Source organism: Trichosurus vulpecula, chromosome 8 (genome assembly GCF_011100635.1).
Source record: "Trichosurus vulpecula isolate mTriVul1 chromosome 8, mTriVul1.pri, whole genome shotgun sequence".
Classification (NCBI taxonomy): Eukaryota; Metazoa; Chordata; class Mammalia; order Diprotodontia; family Phalangeridae; genus Trichosurus; species Trichosurus vulpecula.
Window position 1 is genome coordinate 79,754,060 of NC_050580.1, and position 16,372 is coordinate 79,770,431.

A 16,372-nucleotide genomic window follows, 5' to 3' on the forward strand; every position below is an offset into this window, starting at 1 on the left:
TGGGACGCCTTGGCATCTTTGATATCTATGGTGCCTGTCTTCATGGCTACTGGAATAAACTGATCTCATCAGCCCATTCCTGTGAAATGCAAGCATCCTGCAAGTAAAAATCAATGCATTCTTTGCATTTGTATCCTCAATATCTAGCACACTACCTGGTACTCAGTAGGTGCTTAATAAAAGCTTATTGACTGATTTCTCATTTTTTAAAAAAAGTGGAATTTTCTATTCTTTTTTTTTTTTACAGATGCTCGTGACCGTCAATTTAATTATTATTCATTCATTCATTCCTCTTTAGCCCTGACCTAAGTTTAAGGCTCCGAGTGCCAACTCTGGCCGGGGCGGGTCCCTTTTTCCTGGAAGCCTCTCTTCCTTCTCCTGCACGCCAGGGGGCAATGCGGCTTCCTAATGGAAGGTATTCCTGGGCATCCCCGTAGGCGTCGGAATCTCACTGACTGGCCACACAGGCCCATCTAGTGGAAAGTCTGCGTAGCTGCACCGGCTCTCGGAGAACCCAGGAGGCCCTCATGTTTCCAAAAGCAGGATCGCGGCGCGGCAACCACCGCGATTTCTATTGGTGAGAGTTCTGTCCTTAATTCTAACTCGCGAATGAGCGAGTGTTTACGGGATGAGGTCACACGTACTGCGCCTTTCGCCCTCCGCAAGTCCCGCCCCCCCGCCGATGCCATAGCAACGCACCGGGTGACTGCGGCGTCTTCAGTTCCCAGGGCTGTCGGGGGCTGGGAGGCCTCAGCGGCTTCATGACCCTGGCGCCCCTCAAGCTGCTGGTGCTCCCCTGGTTCCTCCTGGCGGGGGGCGCCAGGGCCCAGACCCAACCCTCGTCTCCCGAGGGACCTCTCACCTCCGCAGGAATAGAGCCCCCGGCAGAGACTCCCGGCACCTCGCCGCCCCCGGGGCCCGAGACCCCGGCCTCTTCCCCGGGGCCCGAGACCTCAGTCTCTCCCCCGGGGCCCGAGACCCCGGCCTCTCCCCCGGGGCCCGAGACCTCGGCCTCTCCCCCGGCCACGTCGCCGGGGGTTCTCAGGCAGACGCCGCCGGGGGTTGACCTCGAGGAGGGGTCCTCGGTGCAGCCGCTCGTAACCGTGAGCCCGGAGCCCTTACCTGACGAAGAGGAGCCTTCCTGGATAGAGAGTGGAGGTGTTAACCAGCACCGCCTCTGGTCTTCCTCCCGCCTGTCCGAGGTCTGCACGTGTGACCTGACGCCGAACTCGTGCGATCTCAACTGCTGCTGTGACAAGGAGTGCTACCTGCGCGACCCCAGGGCTCTGTTCACCTTCTGCCTCCCGGGGAGCTACAGGTGAGCCCCGCCGGCCCTATGCCGCTGCCCTCCCCCGCCCTCCAGCTGCCCCTTGGACTGGCCAAGGATGTCAGCTCCCCCATCAGCCCCGGGCCTGGCACACGTACATCATGAATAAGGCCTCTTCCAGGTACACTTCTTGTAGGTAAAGGCTTAACTTGCTGGTCCTTGAATGACGCATCTAAATACCCAGGGTCCGCGTGGAAGAGCCACCCGTGTGTGGACATGCTGCTGGGGAAGCCTCCCGGTGTGACTTGGAGCGTCAGACTTTCATCTTTAAAATGAGGGGTTTGGACTCGATGGCTTCTCATTAAAACTTATTTGAAGTTGCTATATTTTCTCCCAACGTGCTCTCCTCCTTATGCCTTTACAGTCTTAACTTCTGGCCCCATGCTGTTGAAGCTGTTCTCTCAGAGATCACCACATTGCCAAATACAATGGTCTTTTTTTCATTTCTTGTTCTCCTTGACCTGTTACGTTTGACACTGTTGACCAGCCCTTACTATTGGAAAATCTTTCCTCCCTTGGTTTTAGACATCAAGCACTCAGTAAGTATTAAACACCTGCTGTGTACTATGTACACTAGCGCGAAGAATGAAACATTCCCTAGTCACGAGCTTTCGTTCTAATGGGAGAGACAGGTTCATATAAAAATATATACAGCATAAATATAAAGTCAATAAATATATGTGTGTGTATATAGGCAAAGTAATTTAATACAAAGTAGTCTAGGAGGAAGAGCACTCGGAGTTGGGGATATAAGGAGGAAGGGCTTATGCAGATGGTGCCATAGTTACATCTTAAAGGAAGAGAAGGGACTCTGTGATGGAGGGAGGTAGAGAGAGAATGCATTCCAGGCCCCAAGTGTTGTGAGTAAGGAACAGAGAGTGGGCCAGTTTGTCTAAATCACAGTGTGGGAAGGGAAGTTATAGCCACTGAGGTTTAGAAGGTAGGTTGGAGCCAGATTATGTAAGGTTTTAAAAAGACAAACAGAAGAGTTTATATTACATTGTAGAGGCAATTGGAAGCCATTGGAGTTGGTTGAGTAGGTGAGTCAGGTGGTTGGTCATACTTGGGGCTTAAGGAAATCACTTTGGCAGCGGAGTACCAGAAGACCAATTAGGAGGCCTTGTCATTTTCTAGGGGAGGCAATGAGCGCCTTAACTAGGGGGTTGGGATGTTGCGAGGGTAGAAACAATCAGATTTGGCCAGTAATTAGATATGTGGGGTGGAGCCGAGTAACAAGTCCAGGATGATGGCAGAATGATGGACTTGGGACACTGGCACCTCATGCTCTTAATCTTTGTCTCCTTTGTTGGCTCCTATCTCCCTTTCATCTTGGCTGTGTCCCAAGGTTTTTTTCTGGTATTCTTACCTCTCTTTACATCTCCCTTGGCAGTCTCATTCAGTTCCATGGCTTCAACTGCCACCTTATGAAGATGATTCCCAAATATTTACCTGATCTTTTTTGAGATGCCTACATTCCCCCAATGTGTAAACATTTCCTGACTTCGTTATTATTCTAACTGTGGTACCATCATTCACCCAGCCTTCCGTGTTTCTTAGTACAGGCAGGCCTTCATCATCATGGCCTGTCTAAACAATTGTAATCACCTGTTTACAGATGGTCTTCCCTCTTCGGTTTCCTTCCCCTAGTCCATCTTTGTACCTATGTCAGAATTATACTCCTTGGCCATGCCACTCCTCTGCTCAAAAATATTCAGTGATTCCTCATTGCCTACCAAAAAAAGGTCTGCTGGCATTTGCCTGGCATTTAAGGCCCTTCCCAGTCTGGTACCATCCCCCCTTTAGGATATATTACTCTGCTCCATCCATTTACCTACCCAAACAAATGCCACTGTTCATATTTATTCCTGAACATGCCTTGTACTTTCCTGATGCTTTGCCTTTGCTCATCATCTTCCCTGTGCTTAATATTGCTTTCCATTCACTCTTGAATTCCTATCCATCCTGTAAAGCCTTCCCAAATGCAACTATTCATCCACTCAATAAACCTTCAGTAGTTAAGCTCTGATGGTGTGCAAAGCACTCCAGTTTGGTACTGGGGTAGACAAGTTTAGCCCTCCTGTATTAGGGTCATGAGACACAAATACAGATAACTAAAATGTACCCTATCACATAATAAATGCTTTAAAGAGTTGCAGGTGAGTTCTAAGAGGATAAATCACTGCCAGCAACATTAAGGAAGATTGGTGGTGGCTATTGTACGCAATTTATGGGATGGAAGTCATTAAATTCGTTGGGACCAGGATGTTATCAGATTCTGAAAAAAATGTTTCTTCTGTGGACTAGAGGTACTTATACTCAAGTAAGTGAGAGGTATACAATAGGCATGTGTGATCTATAAAGGAAATAACAAGAAATGTTATTTGAATTGGCAGTTAAATGACAAATGCACAATGAAGCAATTGCAAGTGCAGTCAGTTAAGAGAGACAAAAAGGGAAACGCCAAATTAAAAAATAATTAAAATATTATATTGTATTATATTATATTGTTAAAATTAAAATATATTAAAAATAATATTATGGGGCCATATAGTGCTGATTGTGACTGAGAAAGGAAACTGAAAGTTTTCTGCATGTGAACTTAAAGATCTTTTGCTATATTTGCTCATATGTTTATATCATTTATATATATTTAATATATATATATATTTTTAAAATGTTACCTCAAGGTAAATTGGAGGATCCCCTGGAGTTCTTACAACCAGAAGAGGAATCACCTGAAAATATCTAGATTTCAAATTTCAAGACTTTTATTAAAATGACTTTTTATGCTATAGACTTCAGCAAACATTTTGACTTATGCTTCATGTAAGATTTGAGAATTTCCTGAGGACGTACTTTTCACGTTCACATTGTTGTAATTATTGTATGATATTTTCCTGGCTCTGCAAAGGTCATTTTGCATCTTGTAAATCGTCTCATGCTTCTCATATTTATCATTTTTTTACAGCACAGTTATACTTCATTACATTCATGCACCACAGTTTATTTAATCAGTGATCTGTGTGATATCCTTCCAGCTGACAGTGATACGTCAAATTTTCCTGGAGCATTTCATCTGAGTCTTGCTCTATTATATTCCACCTCCTATCTCATACTTGTGTACATGTCAGCTCTTTTCCCCTTCTGCCTAGTTAGATTGTAAGCATGGCTCTGTTTTTTACCTTTATATTCTCAGCATCAAAACATAAAAGGTACTGAATCAATGTGTTTTAAAATTGATTTAAACATGAGATTTGTGCTTTTTTATCTTGTTAGATGTGTTTGCTTAGAAATTTTAGAATTCTGTACAGATGCTTGGAATATAATTTTCCTCTAAATTATAAAGATTAGGCTACTTTAAGGCAGTAATCTACTTGAAAGTTTCTTACTCTTTTGTCTTCACAGGGCAATAGAATGGAGATGTGTAGAATCTTCCATTATTTTCCGAAGTAATGCCCCATTTCGTGTAAGAACCTTGGAACTAGAAGATGGTCTAAAATTTTGTGTCCAGGTGAACAACCGTGAGTTGAAGGCGTTCTCTTCTTACTTCATAGCACATATGAGTGTTGGCATTATTTCTGGCTGACTTTTGGAATGCTTCCTTTTTTTTTGATTCTTTATATTATCTGCCCTTTTTCTCAGCTAACTAACCTTTTATCTTCTCTCCCTTCTTCCCCTGCCCCCATGTTTATTTTCCATGCATCAAGAGTCTGGATAAATAGTTTTAAACTTTTAAGACCTTTAACTGAATGCTAGAGGCACATCTGTTTTAATGCATCTTCCATTAGCTATGTAACCACAAGAAGACTGTGAAAAAGAAAGTGATCATGTAACTGAATCTGAGGCAACAATGTAATGTTGTATTTATTTGTCACATATTACATTTAAACTATGTATTTGTCTTTGCAGTATGCTGTCATAATTTTTAAATTCAGTATAAAATTAATAAAACTTTTGAATTTTCTCAACAAACAAAGCAAAAGTACAGAAGTACTTAGATATTATTTTACACATTCAAGATCAGTAGATTTTGACAGAAAGGAGTGAAGTTTTAGAAATTGTTTTGCTAATACCCTGTCTTTAACAACCTGTCTTTAGTTCCCTGTTGAACAGGGAGCCCTTCCATCAGTTGTCTGGGTCTTGGGTTTATTGAACTCTGTGCTACATATTTGATTGCTTCTGGTTTGGCTTATCTGGTTTATTCGACTTACCTTAAGTTAAGTATTTCTTCAAAGTAGTCTTCGAGGTTTTTGAGAGCTCAGAAAAGGCATATGAAAGCGCAGTTTGCAGGAGCTGGAAAGCATGAAAACTAAGGAGTAGGGGAGGAAGGTGAAGACTTCTGCCAAGTTGAAAAGCAGCCTGGAATACTAGACAGAGACTAGACTTTGAGTTAGGAAAACCTATGCTCACATTCTGCTTCCAAGAGTGGAGAGTTGTGTGATCATGGGCAAGTTACTTCATTCTCTGAAATGAAGAATAATTCCTGTAGTATCAAGCTCACAAGATTATCGTGCGAATACGATATGTATGAAAGGAACTTGTAAACCTTAAAATGATATATGTAGATACATATGTATATTTCAATTGTCATAATTATTTATAATAATAAACTGAAGAAGCATTAGAACTAAAATAGCAGCTTGAAATGGAGGCTGTATATTGCATTCATTTGAGTGCTACTCTTTCATATAACAACAGATCTGCCTAAATCCCCTGAGATCCTCTAGTTGAGAATAATTCAGACACCTGGCATCTGAAGAACATTCAGAGATCCAGTCCTGCCTGAAATCTTTCCCCTTCTATTCTGCTTCTCATGGTTAGAGAAAGAAGGGCATAAGCTGTAATAGAGGAATAAGCTATTGATAACTCCCTTTTTCATCAGATTTGTAGAAGGCATAGAAAATATGATAGAGTGCAAAAAGTGTTTATCATGAGTAACCCCTCCAAGCAGGAAGTAGCTTCATATACCATTGAATCATTTTTCTTATATCTCTCTCCTAATCTTGATGGTTTCAAAAAAAAAGGAAAATTTCAGAAATCTAGAGAACAGAACTTCTTTGGAAGAAATGTTAGAATTCTGTCCTAGAGTATAACAAGTAAGAACAGTGACAAAGCCATGAATCTGTGAGATGTAGATACTATCAAGATTTAGGGGAGAGGATAACTTAATGACAGTAAGAAGTTTTATCTAGCCATATTGTTAGAGGTAGTAGCTTTTTATTTTATTGAAGAGTGGTCTTGTATAGGGCACATCTTTTCCTTGCAGAGCTTTATTTGTTTGTTTGCTTATTCTATTTTATCTCCACAAATAAAAAATGAACAAATTTCTGGCTGCCAGGGATCTTGAATATTCTTAGAAATAAATGGCTTTCATTACCTTTTCCAGTAACTTGAAGTGGCTATTATAAGCCTTGAGACAAACAAAACAAAACAAAAAAACAACCAAAAAACAAAAAAACTCCTCAATTACCAGACCTAAAACAATTTAAAACTCATGCTAGGTGGTATAAAATTTTTCCCCTTTCTTTAAATACATATTTATTTATCTGTAAAACGTTTTTATTTTAAAGCAATGTTGAACTATTTCCAGCATCTTCAAAAGGTTGATGGGACCAACATGCAATCCTTGGTAACAGAATATGGAGGTACATCATTCTTCTCGGTACCTCAATCGATGCCAACTTTTTCTTCTTTTTACGTGGTAAGCCAATGGGAAAGGGGTATGATTTTTTTTTTCTTTATGACAAAATTGGCAGTGGGTGGTATGAAGATATTGGTTATCCCTTCTGACTCCTCCTACCATATACCAAGCATTCCATTTGAAATTATTCTGCTATAGGATCAGACTTTACTTGACTCTTCTGTTATTTTTTCTTCTCTTGTATTCTGTTTAGGCCATTTGTCACTACTAACAAAGTATTCCTGGGTTTCTTTCAGGCTGGAGATCCCATTTTGATCTACTCTCCCAAGTGGTCATTACTGAGTTATTTCAAACAGCCAATAGGAATAGGACCTAGAGAAGTTTGCACTGAGAATAATGCTGCAAGTGAGTAAAATGAGAGTATTTGGGGCTTATTTGCTCAAATTTAAAGTAATTTTCTCCTTTACGCTCTTAATTCTTTGTGTTCTAAGGATTCCTGGAAAGTGGAAGTACCACCTGTACCCGATTCTTTAGCAATCTAACAAGTAGCTGCACCACAGATCCCTTACTCAGGGTCACTTCTTACCATAACTTCATGGTCTTGAAGGTATGTGACCCATTCTGGATCATTGCATTACTTCTTTTAGCTCAAGGCATATGCTATTCTCACCTACTGATAAGTGTAAGCATAAATGTGAGTCCAAAAAATTCCAGGTTTATTTAAAAAAAAATCCCAGGCTTTTTATCCTAACTCTTCTACTCACTAATTGTGTAAATTTGCCTTAACCCCTTTCTCTGAGACTCAGTTTTCTTGTCTATAAACTGAGAGAACTGATGAGATAATCTTACCTCTAAGGGCCTTTTCCAATCTAAAATTCTCATCTATAATTGTATACTCATGCTTCTGACCACAAAAATTTCCTAATTTTTCCTTCTTCCTTGCTATTTAATTGAAAAAAAAAGGAGGAAAATGTCCTCCTTTTATTGGTTTTCTATTAATCTCCTATAGATGCTGTCTTCTTTGCTATATCATCTTTGGTTTGAGGTGTCTGAAGTCCAAAATGAGAACCAAAAAACCGACGTAAACAATGATTTCTCTCTCTCTCTCTCTCTCTCTCTCTCTCTCTCTCTCTCTCTCTCTCACACACACACACACACACACACACACACACACACACACACACAAAAACTTTAAACAGCAACAAAACTCATATCAAATACAATGAACAACACTGATAATTAACCTATAAAAATGAAACCATGCATCCTTTCTTGTAACAAACAGTAAACTACTGAATTATAGGATTATTGAAATTGAATTTTTAGTTTAATTTGAATAGAATTTGAATCCCAATTTTCAAAGTGATTTGAAGTCTAGAGATCCTTTCTCATGGGTTTTTAACCTTTTCATTTCATGGATTCCTTTGGCAGTCTGGTGAAAGTTATGAACCCCTTCTTAGAATAATATTTTTAAATAATTGAAGGAAATGCTAAATTTCAGTCAGAGCTTGATGAAAATAAATATGTAACTTTCTTTCCCGTCCAAGTTCATAGACCCTCTGAAATCTCTCCATGAATCTTGAACCTAGCTCAAGAGCCCCTGTCCCAGACCCTACTTCCAATCATATGTCAAAATAAAGGTTAGTTGAACCAAGTGCTTTCTTATCCAGGTGAGGATGATGGAGTATGGAGAAGAGAGTATGGTTAATGGAGGCATTTGGGGTGAGGAAAAGAACCATTCTATTTTTGTAAGGCCTGCTTGTGGTGAAATGTTGCTGCAGGATCCTGGTGGTTGCCTACACAAAAAGCACCTTCATAACCCTCCATTTCAATTATTTTAGGTTCCAAAAGGTGTGACAGATCTGGAGAACATGCAGGTGAGGACCTATTGGATAAGAAAGGAGAGAGAAAATCTCATCTCTAGATTTGAGATGGGAATGGAAACTTTTAAGGGTATGGAAAGTAGAATACTTCTGGATTTAGAATGCAGTCTTTCGTGAGGAAAGGGAGAGTCCACGTTTATGGGTAGGGAACTCTTCAACATGTAATATGAATCTGAAAAAGAATCTATCGCTACGATGAGATCTGTGTTCTGTGTCAAAAGGCAATTGTTTGGTTTTTTCCAGGTGCCCATAACGCTTACTTCAGAGCCCATTTCACCTCAGCTGGATGGAAACACCTGTCTTAATGTTGTTTCCCAGGTATGGGAACTAATTGTGGAGTCTGTTTTCCTACTTTCAGAACCAACAAGTATTGATATACACTCTCAAGAGCATTGGTGTCTCTTAGCTACAGGGCATCCCTACGTGTATGTCACAGTATCAATGAAATTATCAAGAGGTGGAGGCTGATTATCTTCTATACCTAAATTGTCTCTTCGTCCTGTTTTCTTCCTTCCCTAGGCTTGAAACATTTGAAAACTCAGCTTTATCTCACTATCCCTTTAAGTCTTCCTCATGATTCTGCCACATTTCATAAATATCATTCTTCCTCTGTATTTCCATAGTCAGGACCCCAGCCTAGATTCTGAGCACAGTGAACATAAATTTCTAATAGCCTAGATACTTTCTATTCCTTCATCTTCTTAACCTTTTTAAACATCTGCTTATAAAAGCAAAGATCATTTTGATTGTGCCAAAGTGTGCTCAGATCATTGTGGTTATTCTCAATTACTTTTAGGCCAAATGCAAATTCATTAACCCAAACCAGTTACATATACTCTCTTACTTTCCTCTAACTACCTTTAGCCAGCCTTTATACCTGAGCTCATATTTTCTCCAGCTCTTAGCTTCCTGTGCTTCTCATGTGACTCGTTGCTCCTATCTCTGCATGTCTCCGACCTGGAATGCATTGCCTCTTTATTAAATCATGCATCTTCCCCTTTTTCAGCGAATCACCTCTTTCATGATACCTGCCTTTAATAAATTGTACGCCAACTATTGTTCCATTCTCTCTTTGACATTTCTTCAACACTTATGCTGATATACTGTATAGTTGGCAGTTATTTTTTCATTGCCTCTCCCGTTAGACTGTAAGCTTCAAGGGACAAGAAATCTTTTACTTCTCTATAATGCCTAGTATGTTGCTCTGTGAACAGTTAGTATTCTAACATTTTTGATTGACTGATTTTATTGTCTGTTTCATTTTAGGTTATCTACGAGATAGAAACCAATGGGACTTTTGGGATCCAGAAAGTCTCTCTCTCCTTCATCCTGATGAACCTGTCTGGGGATCCAGGAGCTTCTATACAGCAACACTTCACTATACATTTCCACGTCAGGGTCCTTTTCTTATGGGGTATTAGGGTCTTGTCGGGTGAAGAAATGTTAGAAACAATATATCTGCTTTTAAGAAGGTTTGGGAACTGGATGGAGTATTTGAATACCTGTTTTAGCTCTTCCTTTGTAATCTTTTTAACCTAGTTCTCTAGTGCCTTTGGCTAAGGGAGAAAGAGATAGCCAAGTAACTGAAATCCAGAGATAACCTGCCAACCACATTTTTGTCTAAATTTTCAACCTCTTATCCACTGCACCTTTTTATTAACATTGTTAGCAATTGGCAAAAATTCATTGATTTTTCTGAATTTATTCTTTTCCTGCTTCTTGATAGGTTTACTAGTGATCAATGGCATGTTAAGGAAAAGTTAAACCAGAGATAAAGGAAAAAGTGCTCTACATAGTCTTACTTCTAAATAGTTGGACAATTTATAATATTTCAGTGCCACCTTCAAAGAATATTTTGCACTAGAAATACATGGTTGTTAGTTAATAATATTTGTGATAAAATAGATCTTCCCTAGAGTGATCTCCAAACAAAAGGCTACTTACCATAGGTTACCTTTAGGCAAACTGAAGCTGCTTCTCTCCTCAGAGAGAGGTGAGATTTCTCTAAAGACCTAACTCATATAGACTCATGGGTATTTGTCCTTTCTTTTCTCTGGAGTTTTTGTTAGCTGGCTCTGCTTTTGAATCCTTTGGACCTCTTGCCCTTGTGCAGTTTCTTTACTAACTAGTCCTTGTAGAACCCTCCCACCTCACTGGAGAAGAACTCCCACTATTGTTAGAAACACCTTGGGAAGACAAATTCCAATGTCAGTGTTTCTTCTCAGACAATAGTTAAGGAAAACTCTCCTGCAATTCAGTTATCTTTTAATTCTTTTGGATCAGTGAGGCTGGACAAAACCCTAGTTATTTGGGGTAAGTAGGTGGTTTTTCTTTTTCCTTGCCTCAAAATTATTGGTAGATTGTAAGATAATGGATTGGGACTAGAAAGGAATTTAAAAGCCATTGAGTCCAACACCCTCCCCTTGGCCCAGAGAGGTTGCAGTACCTCACAAGGTTATTGTGAGAATCAAATGAGATAACATATATAAACACTTTGCTAACCTTGAATTGCCAAATCAATACAAGCAATTAGACTGAAGTCCCCTGACTCGTAATCCCGCATACTTCTACTGCAGACATTAACTAAAGTGTATTTCAGCATTAAAATCTAGTCTAAGTAGTTTTACTTTTTCTCCATGATTTACTATTTTTCTTCTTACAGCCTTTTCAACATAGAAGAGCTCTTCTTCCTTTGGCTAGAAGTGGGAATCCTGGCTATATTTTTGGAATGCCCCTCCTAGTTTTAAAAGGTGATAGCAGTGTTCCAGTATCCTCCTCAGAGTAAAGTCTGGTTTATTAAGGCAATCTAGAAATTCTGAAGAAAGAAAAAACCACTGTTGACAATTTTTTGGTTACTCCTAATGTCCCAGATCTTCTATCTAGAAACTTAGCATTGATTTTCCAGATTGTTGCCTGGTCAGATATCACCATAAGCTTTGACACATATTGTAGGTATGACACATATTGGATAAAGATATTCATTTAATGTTCTTTTTTTTGCTAGAATATTTGTATATTGGTGGGCAACTAAGTATTTTTTGAAAATGTCTTACTCTGATTAATATAATGAATTAAGAAGAACAAATACCAAATCAGGTCTTTTGAAAGGTCAGGTGTTAATAAGGTATAAGCTATGTTAAAGAAGCAGATACCATATTTTCCATTGTCTTCTATTTTTTCTTCTTGTTATTTCCTTGACCATCACTCCCCATCTTCACAGATGACTATCTCACAGAGCCACAGTGATGGAAGCTGCTCTGTAAATAGGCGAAAAGTAGAATTTGGGGTGAACATGATGACTGGTTGCAAGTTCAGGTAATGCACTCTGGCTCAGCATTGCTTTCCATGATTGTATTTCTGCTCTAGCTAATAGTATGTTCCAAATGGCTTGAAGGTTCAGGAAAGAGAGGGAAAAAGAATGCATAAGGGTCTTCATCCTGAGTGTGAAAACCATGAAGAAGACCTGTCCTGGGTTCTGGGGAAAGGACAGGACTGCTTCTTCCAGACAATTTCCTAATGCTAATGTTATCACCACAGCTGTGTGTTATTTATCTGTCAATCACCGCAGCTGTGTGTTATTTATCTATTAATCCTCAACTTTTGCTGAATGGCAGAAAAGTAAAAGGGGAAAGAATTGACTACAGCCCTCATCACGGTGCATAGCTATTGATTAATTTCGTAGACTATTCCTCTTTGACTTCTACTCTGATTTTCTTCCCTTGTGTATTTATAGGGAAGAGAACAGAAACTGTGACCATTTGCAAGATGAGATCTATAAGACTCTTAGTGGAACATCCAGTCCAGTATACCTAGGTATCGCGGGTAATTCGGAACCATCCCACATAGGACATTGGGTCAAAGTCTTCACCAAGAATTGCAGTGCTCTGGTAATGATGGAATTAATCTATTTACCTGAAATCTAATTAACTTTTTCAATTTTTCAATAAAACATGCAGATATATAGAGAAAATACCATCAGAATCAGTCCTGTTTACCTAGATAAAGTTTCTAGATAAGAAAGGACTCCATGTATAGGAGTTAGTTCCATTAAAAGGAATTGATGTCAGTATTTCAGGTTAGGTCAAATATGTGCTCACTTTACCTTAGTGTGGCATCATAGTAAGTGTTCTGGACTTGGGGAGAGAACAAGCATTTATTAAGTGCCTATTATGTGCCAGGCCCTGTACTAAACACTTTTACAAATATTTCATTTGATCCTCACAACACCCCTGGGGGGTAGGTGCTATTACTATTATCCCCATTTTACAGTTGAGAAAACTGAAGCATACAGAGGTTAAGTGACTTGCCTAGGGCCACACAACTAGTACATGTCTGGAGGCCAGATTTGAACTTAGGTCTTCTTCTGACTTCAGGCCCAGGGCTCTATCCACTGCACCACTTGACTTGGGAGTTAAGAGACTCATGTTCTAGGTCACCCTGCTCTGCCACTGGTTTGCTTGCTTTGTGACCTTGGGTACATTTAACCTTTCTAAAGCCTCAGTATAATGAGTAGATTGGACTAGAAAAAATTTCAAAGATTCAGTGGTAAAGAGGATTGGGTATTGCTTTGTAAATGAAAGCATTTAAATTATCAGGTTAATTGAACCTGTTCAGTTGAGCCTGTTTAATTCTTAATATAGTTGACATGGAGCCAACTGGTACAAATGTGGTTTTGCCCCCAGGCAAAGCTGCTCTGTGGTCCAGGGAATATTTATGCTTGGTGGGCACACAGAGCAAAGAGATTTCATTGACATAGAGAGTATCTCCCTCCTGCCACAGCCAGATAGACCTCTGTTTACACCATAGGTGGTGAAAATTTAATGTGGCAAATTTTAATTTTTGAATACTGCAGACACTTCCCAATAAATCCCATGCCCTTCAACACAAGGAAATATCTAAGAACAAGCAACAAACGTGAGAGCCATGTCAGACAGGGTATGCAACTTCCTGCAACTGCAACCCCCACCACTCTTTTTTTTTGAGATAATTTTTGTTACTGTAAAAGCCAGATAAAGTAGAACTTGATGAGAGACTGTAACAGCAATTTAGATTTGAAAATCTTTCCCACCCATTAATAGGCCATGTGACCTGCTTACGTAACAGGAAGCCTAAGTCACATGTGGTATGAGGAGCTTGCTGAGTGGAAAAGGAAGTTGTGTCTCAGAAAATGCTGAGAGAGCTGTTATGGCTATTACTGACAGAACTGAGGGAAAGATTGTCGACCTGTGATAGCTGTACTGTGAGTTTTGGGAAGGCTCCAGCAGGGGGTGGAGAGGTTTTGGAATGGTGAGGCTGTGATATTATGTATCAAATTATTGTGATGGATTAGGCAGATGGCTTATGGGATATTGTTCTCTAGTGTCTGAGTAAATGGTTTAATTGTTCTACCTTCTATGTGGAGAACTTCGTATATTTTGAGATACATAACCACATAGGCATTTTGCCAATTATCATCTATATTGTTATTATTGCCTTACTGATACAGAGACAGATACTCTACATAATAATTTCTTATGTGAAAACGTGCCACACCAACATCTGAACTTAGATTAAAAAATAAAAATGAAACTCCAAAAGCCAATTATTCTACCTTCAGCTCTAAGACTAGATACAGAGGTTCTTAGCCAGCAGTTGATTAATTTTTTTTAGACATATTTCGATATCTGGTTTTTAGTAAAATTGGTTTTCTTTTTCATCTTATATATTTTATGTTTTCAAACCCACATCTTTTTATGTTTGAATTTCCTTCCTTGCTCTTCTCCCTCTCAGAGCACCATTCCATATGGCAGAGAATTTTCTTAAGAAAAAAGAGAAAAAAAGCAGCAAAATTGAATAATACATCAGTAGAGTCTTAAAACATTCTCTGTTCCTCTCATGTACCTCCTACCTCTGCAAAGATGTGGGAACATGTGTCTTCTTATAGCTCTTTGAGGCTGTTCTTATTCTTTGTAATTTTGTGTCACTCACTTTCTGTTGTTAAGTGGCCTTTCTTTGCATGCGCGTTGTTGTAGCATTTGTGTCTGTTGTCTACTTAGCTGTGCTTATTTCATTCTTCATCAGTTTGTTTAAGTCTTTACATGCTTCTCCATACTCATCATTTCCATCTCTCTTAACAAGAGTGAAGTGGGTTTCATCATCTCTTCTCAGGAACCGAGATTAGTCTTTCCATTTGATCTGAACTCAGCTGTCTTTTAGCATTGCTTTTCTTTGCATTATTGTAGCCATTGTGTGTGTTGTTCCCCTGGCTCTTCTTGCTTCGATCGATTCTCCTAAGCCTTTGAACAGCTCACAAGTCTGCTTATGTTTATTTGAATCCCTCACATTCATTTTTTTATTATAGTGCCATAATATTAATTCATATGCCCCATGTTCCTGTGTACCTTCATTTTTCAGTCATTTTCCAGTTGATGGATACTACTGCATTTTCAGTTTTTTGCTATGAATAGTTTGCACAGAGAGGATCTTTCTGTCACTGATAACCAGGGGGAATGTGCCCGGTAGTGAGATTGCTGTGTCAAAGGCCCAAATGTTTTTTGAAAGAATTACAAATTATCCATGATCATAGGAGATAATACTTCAGATCACTCATAATGAATTAAATGCAAATTAAAACAACCCAAAGGTCTTAACTTAGAGTCAGCAAGTTGGTAAAGATAACAAATGCCTTTTCATTAACTTTTGAAGGGGCTAATGAGTCTTGTTTTGTTCCAGTTCCAGACAGCACTAAACCAGCCCAAGTCAGGCCTGCCCCAAACCGTCTGGCACTCACTTCCACCCTTAAATCCCCTGGTTCTGATCCTGATAAGAAGGGGCTCTTACCGAGCTTTCTGTAAATTGGCTTTTCCCTGCCCTGCTTCTCTGTAGCTCATGCTCTCACACTATCCTCAACTATGAGATTTTACAAATGAGTTTATATTATCAACTTTGGAATAGAAAGGCATCTTGGCAGTACAGAGGATGGAGGTTTGGCCTAAGTCAAACCTGAGTTTTAATCCTGCCTCAGGTAGGTACTAGCTGTGTAATTCTAGGCAAGTCACTGAACCTCTCAGCCTCAATTTTCTCTTCTATAAAATGGGGATAAGTAACACCAACTTCACAAAATTGTTGTGAGGATCAAATAAATTAATATATGTAAAATGCTTTGCAAATATTAAAGCTCTACATGAATGCCAGGTGTTGCTGTTATTTTTATAGTTGTGTTGCACTGGCTGCCTTTATCTTCCATTTGGCAAGATCAACTCTGGTTTCTAAACTCTTTTAGTCTCTGTTACACCTGAACTGTAAGTTGGTTTACGTTGGCTAAACTTAAGAAAAGGTTCTGTTCTGTGTCAGTTTGTTCTATCCATTTCTCTGTGTGTATAGCATGATTAAATAGATTAGGTGGGAGTAACCTCACCTGCACAGCCATCCTCTCATCTTTATTCTCATTTTTTAGGTGTCTGTGTAGTCTACATTTCATTGGTCCCTCTCTTTTCTTACTCCAAAACTATGTTTTCTGACATTTTTTCTTTTTCTCCTTTA

General features: G+C 39.4%; 1 protein-coding gene across 1 annotated transcript in view; it reads left to right on the top strand.

The window, feature by feature from the left end:
• Nucleotides 1-687: 687 nt before the first annotated feature.
• TCTN3 (tectonic family member 3) overlaps nucleotides 688-16,372 on the top strand; it is a 30,106-nt gene continuing 14,421 nt past the window's right edge. Inside the window, 11 exon segments of the mRNA XM_036737287.1 lie at nucleotides 688-1,318; nucleotides 4,733-4,848; nucleotides 6,898-7,028; nucleotides 7,265-7,373; nucleotides 7,460-7,575; nucleotides 8,810-8,845; nucleotides 9,095-9,169; nucleotides 10,118-10,243; nucleotides 11,514-11,618; nucleotides 12,072-12,166; nucleotides 12,585-12,738. Of these exon segments, the coding sequence (XP_036593182.1) occupies nucleotides 762-1,318; nucleotides 4,733-4,848; nucleotides 6,898-7,028; nucleotides 7,265-7,373; nucleotides 7,460-7,575; nucleotides 8,810-8,845; nucleotides 9,095-9,169; nucleotides 10,118-10,243; nucleotides 11,514-11,618; nucleotides 12,072-12,166; nucleotides 12,585-12,738 (1,620 nt within the window). The 5' untranslated portion in view covers nucleotides 688-761.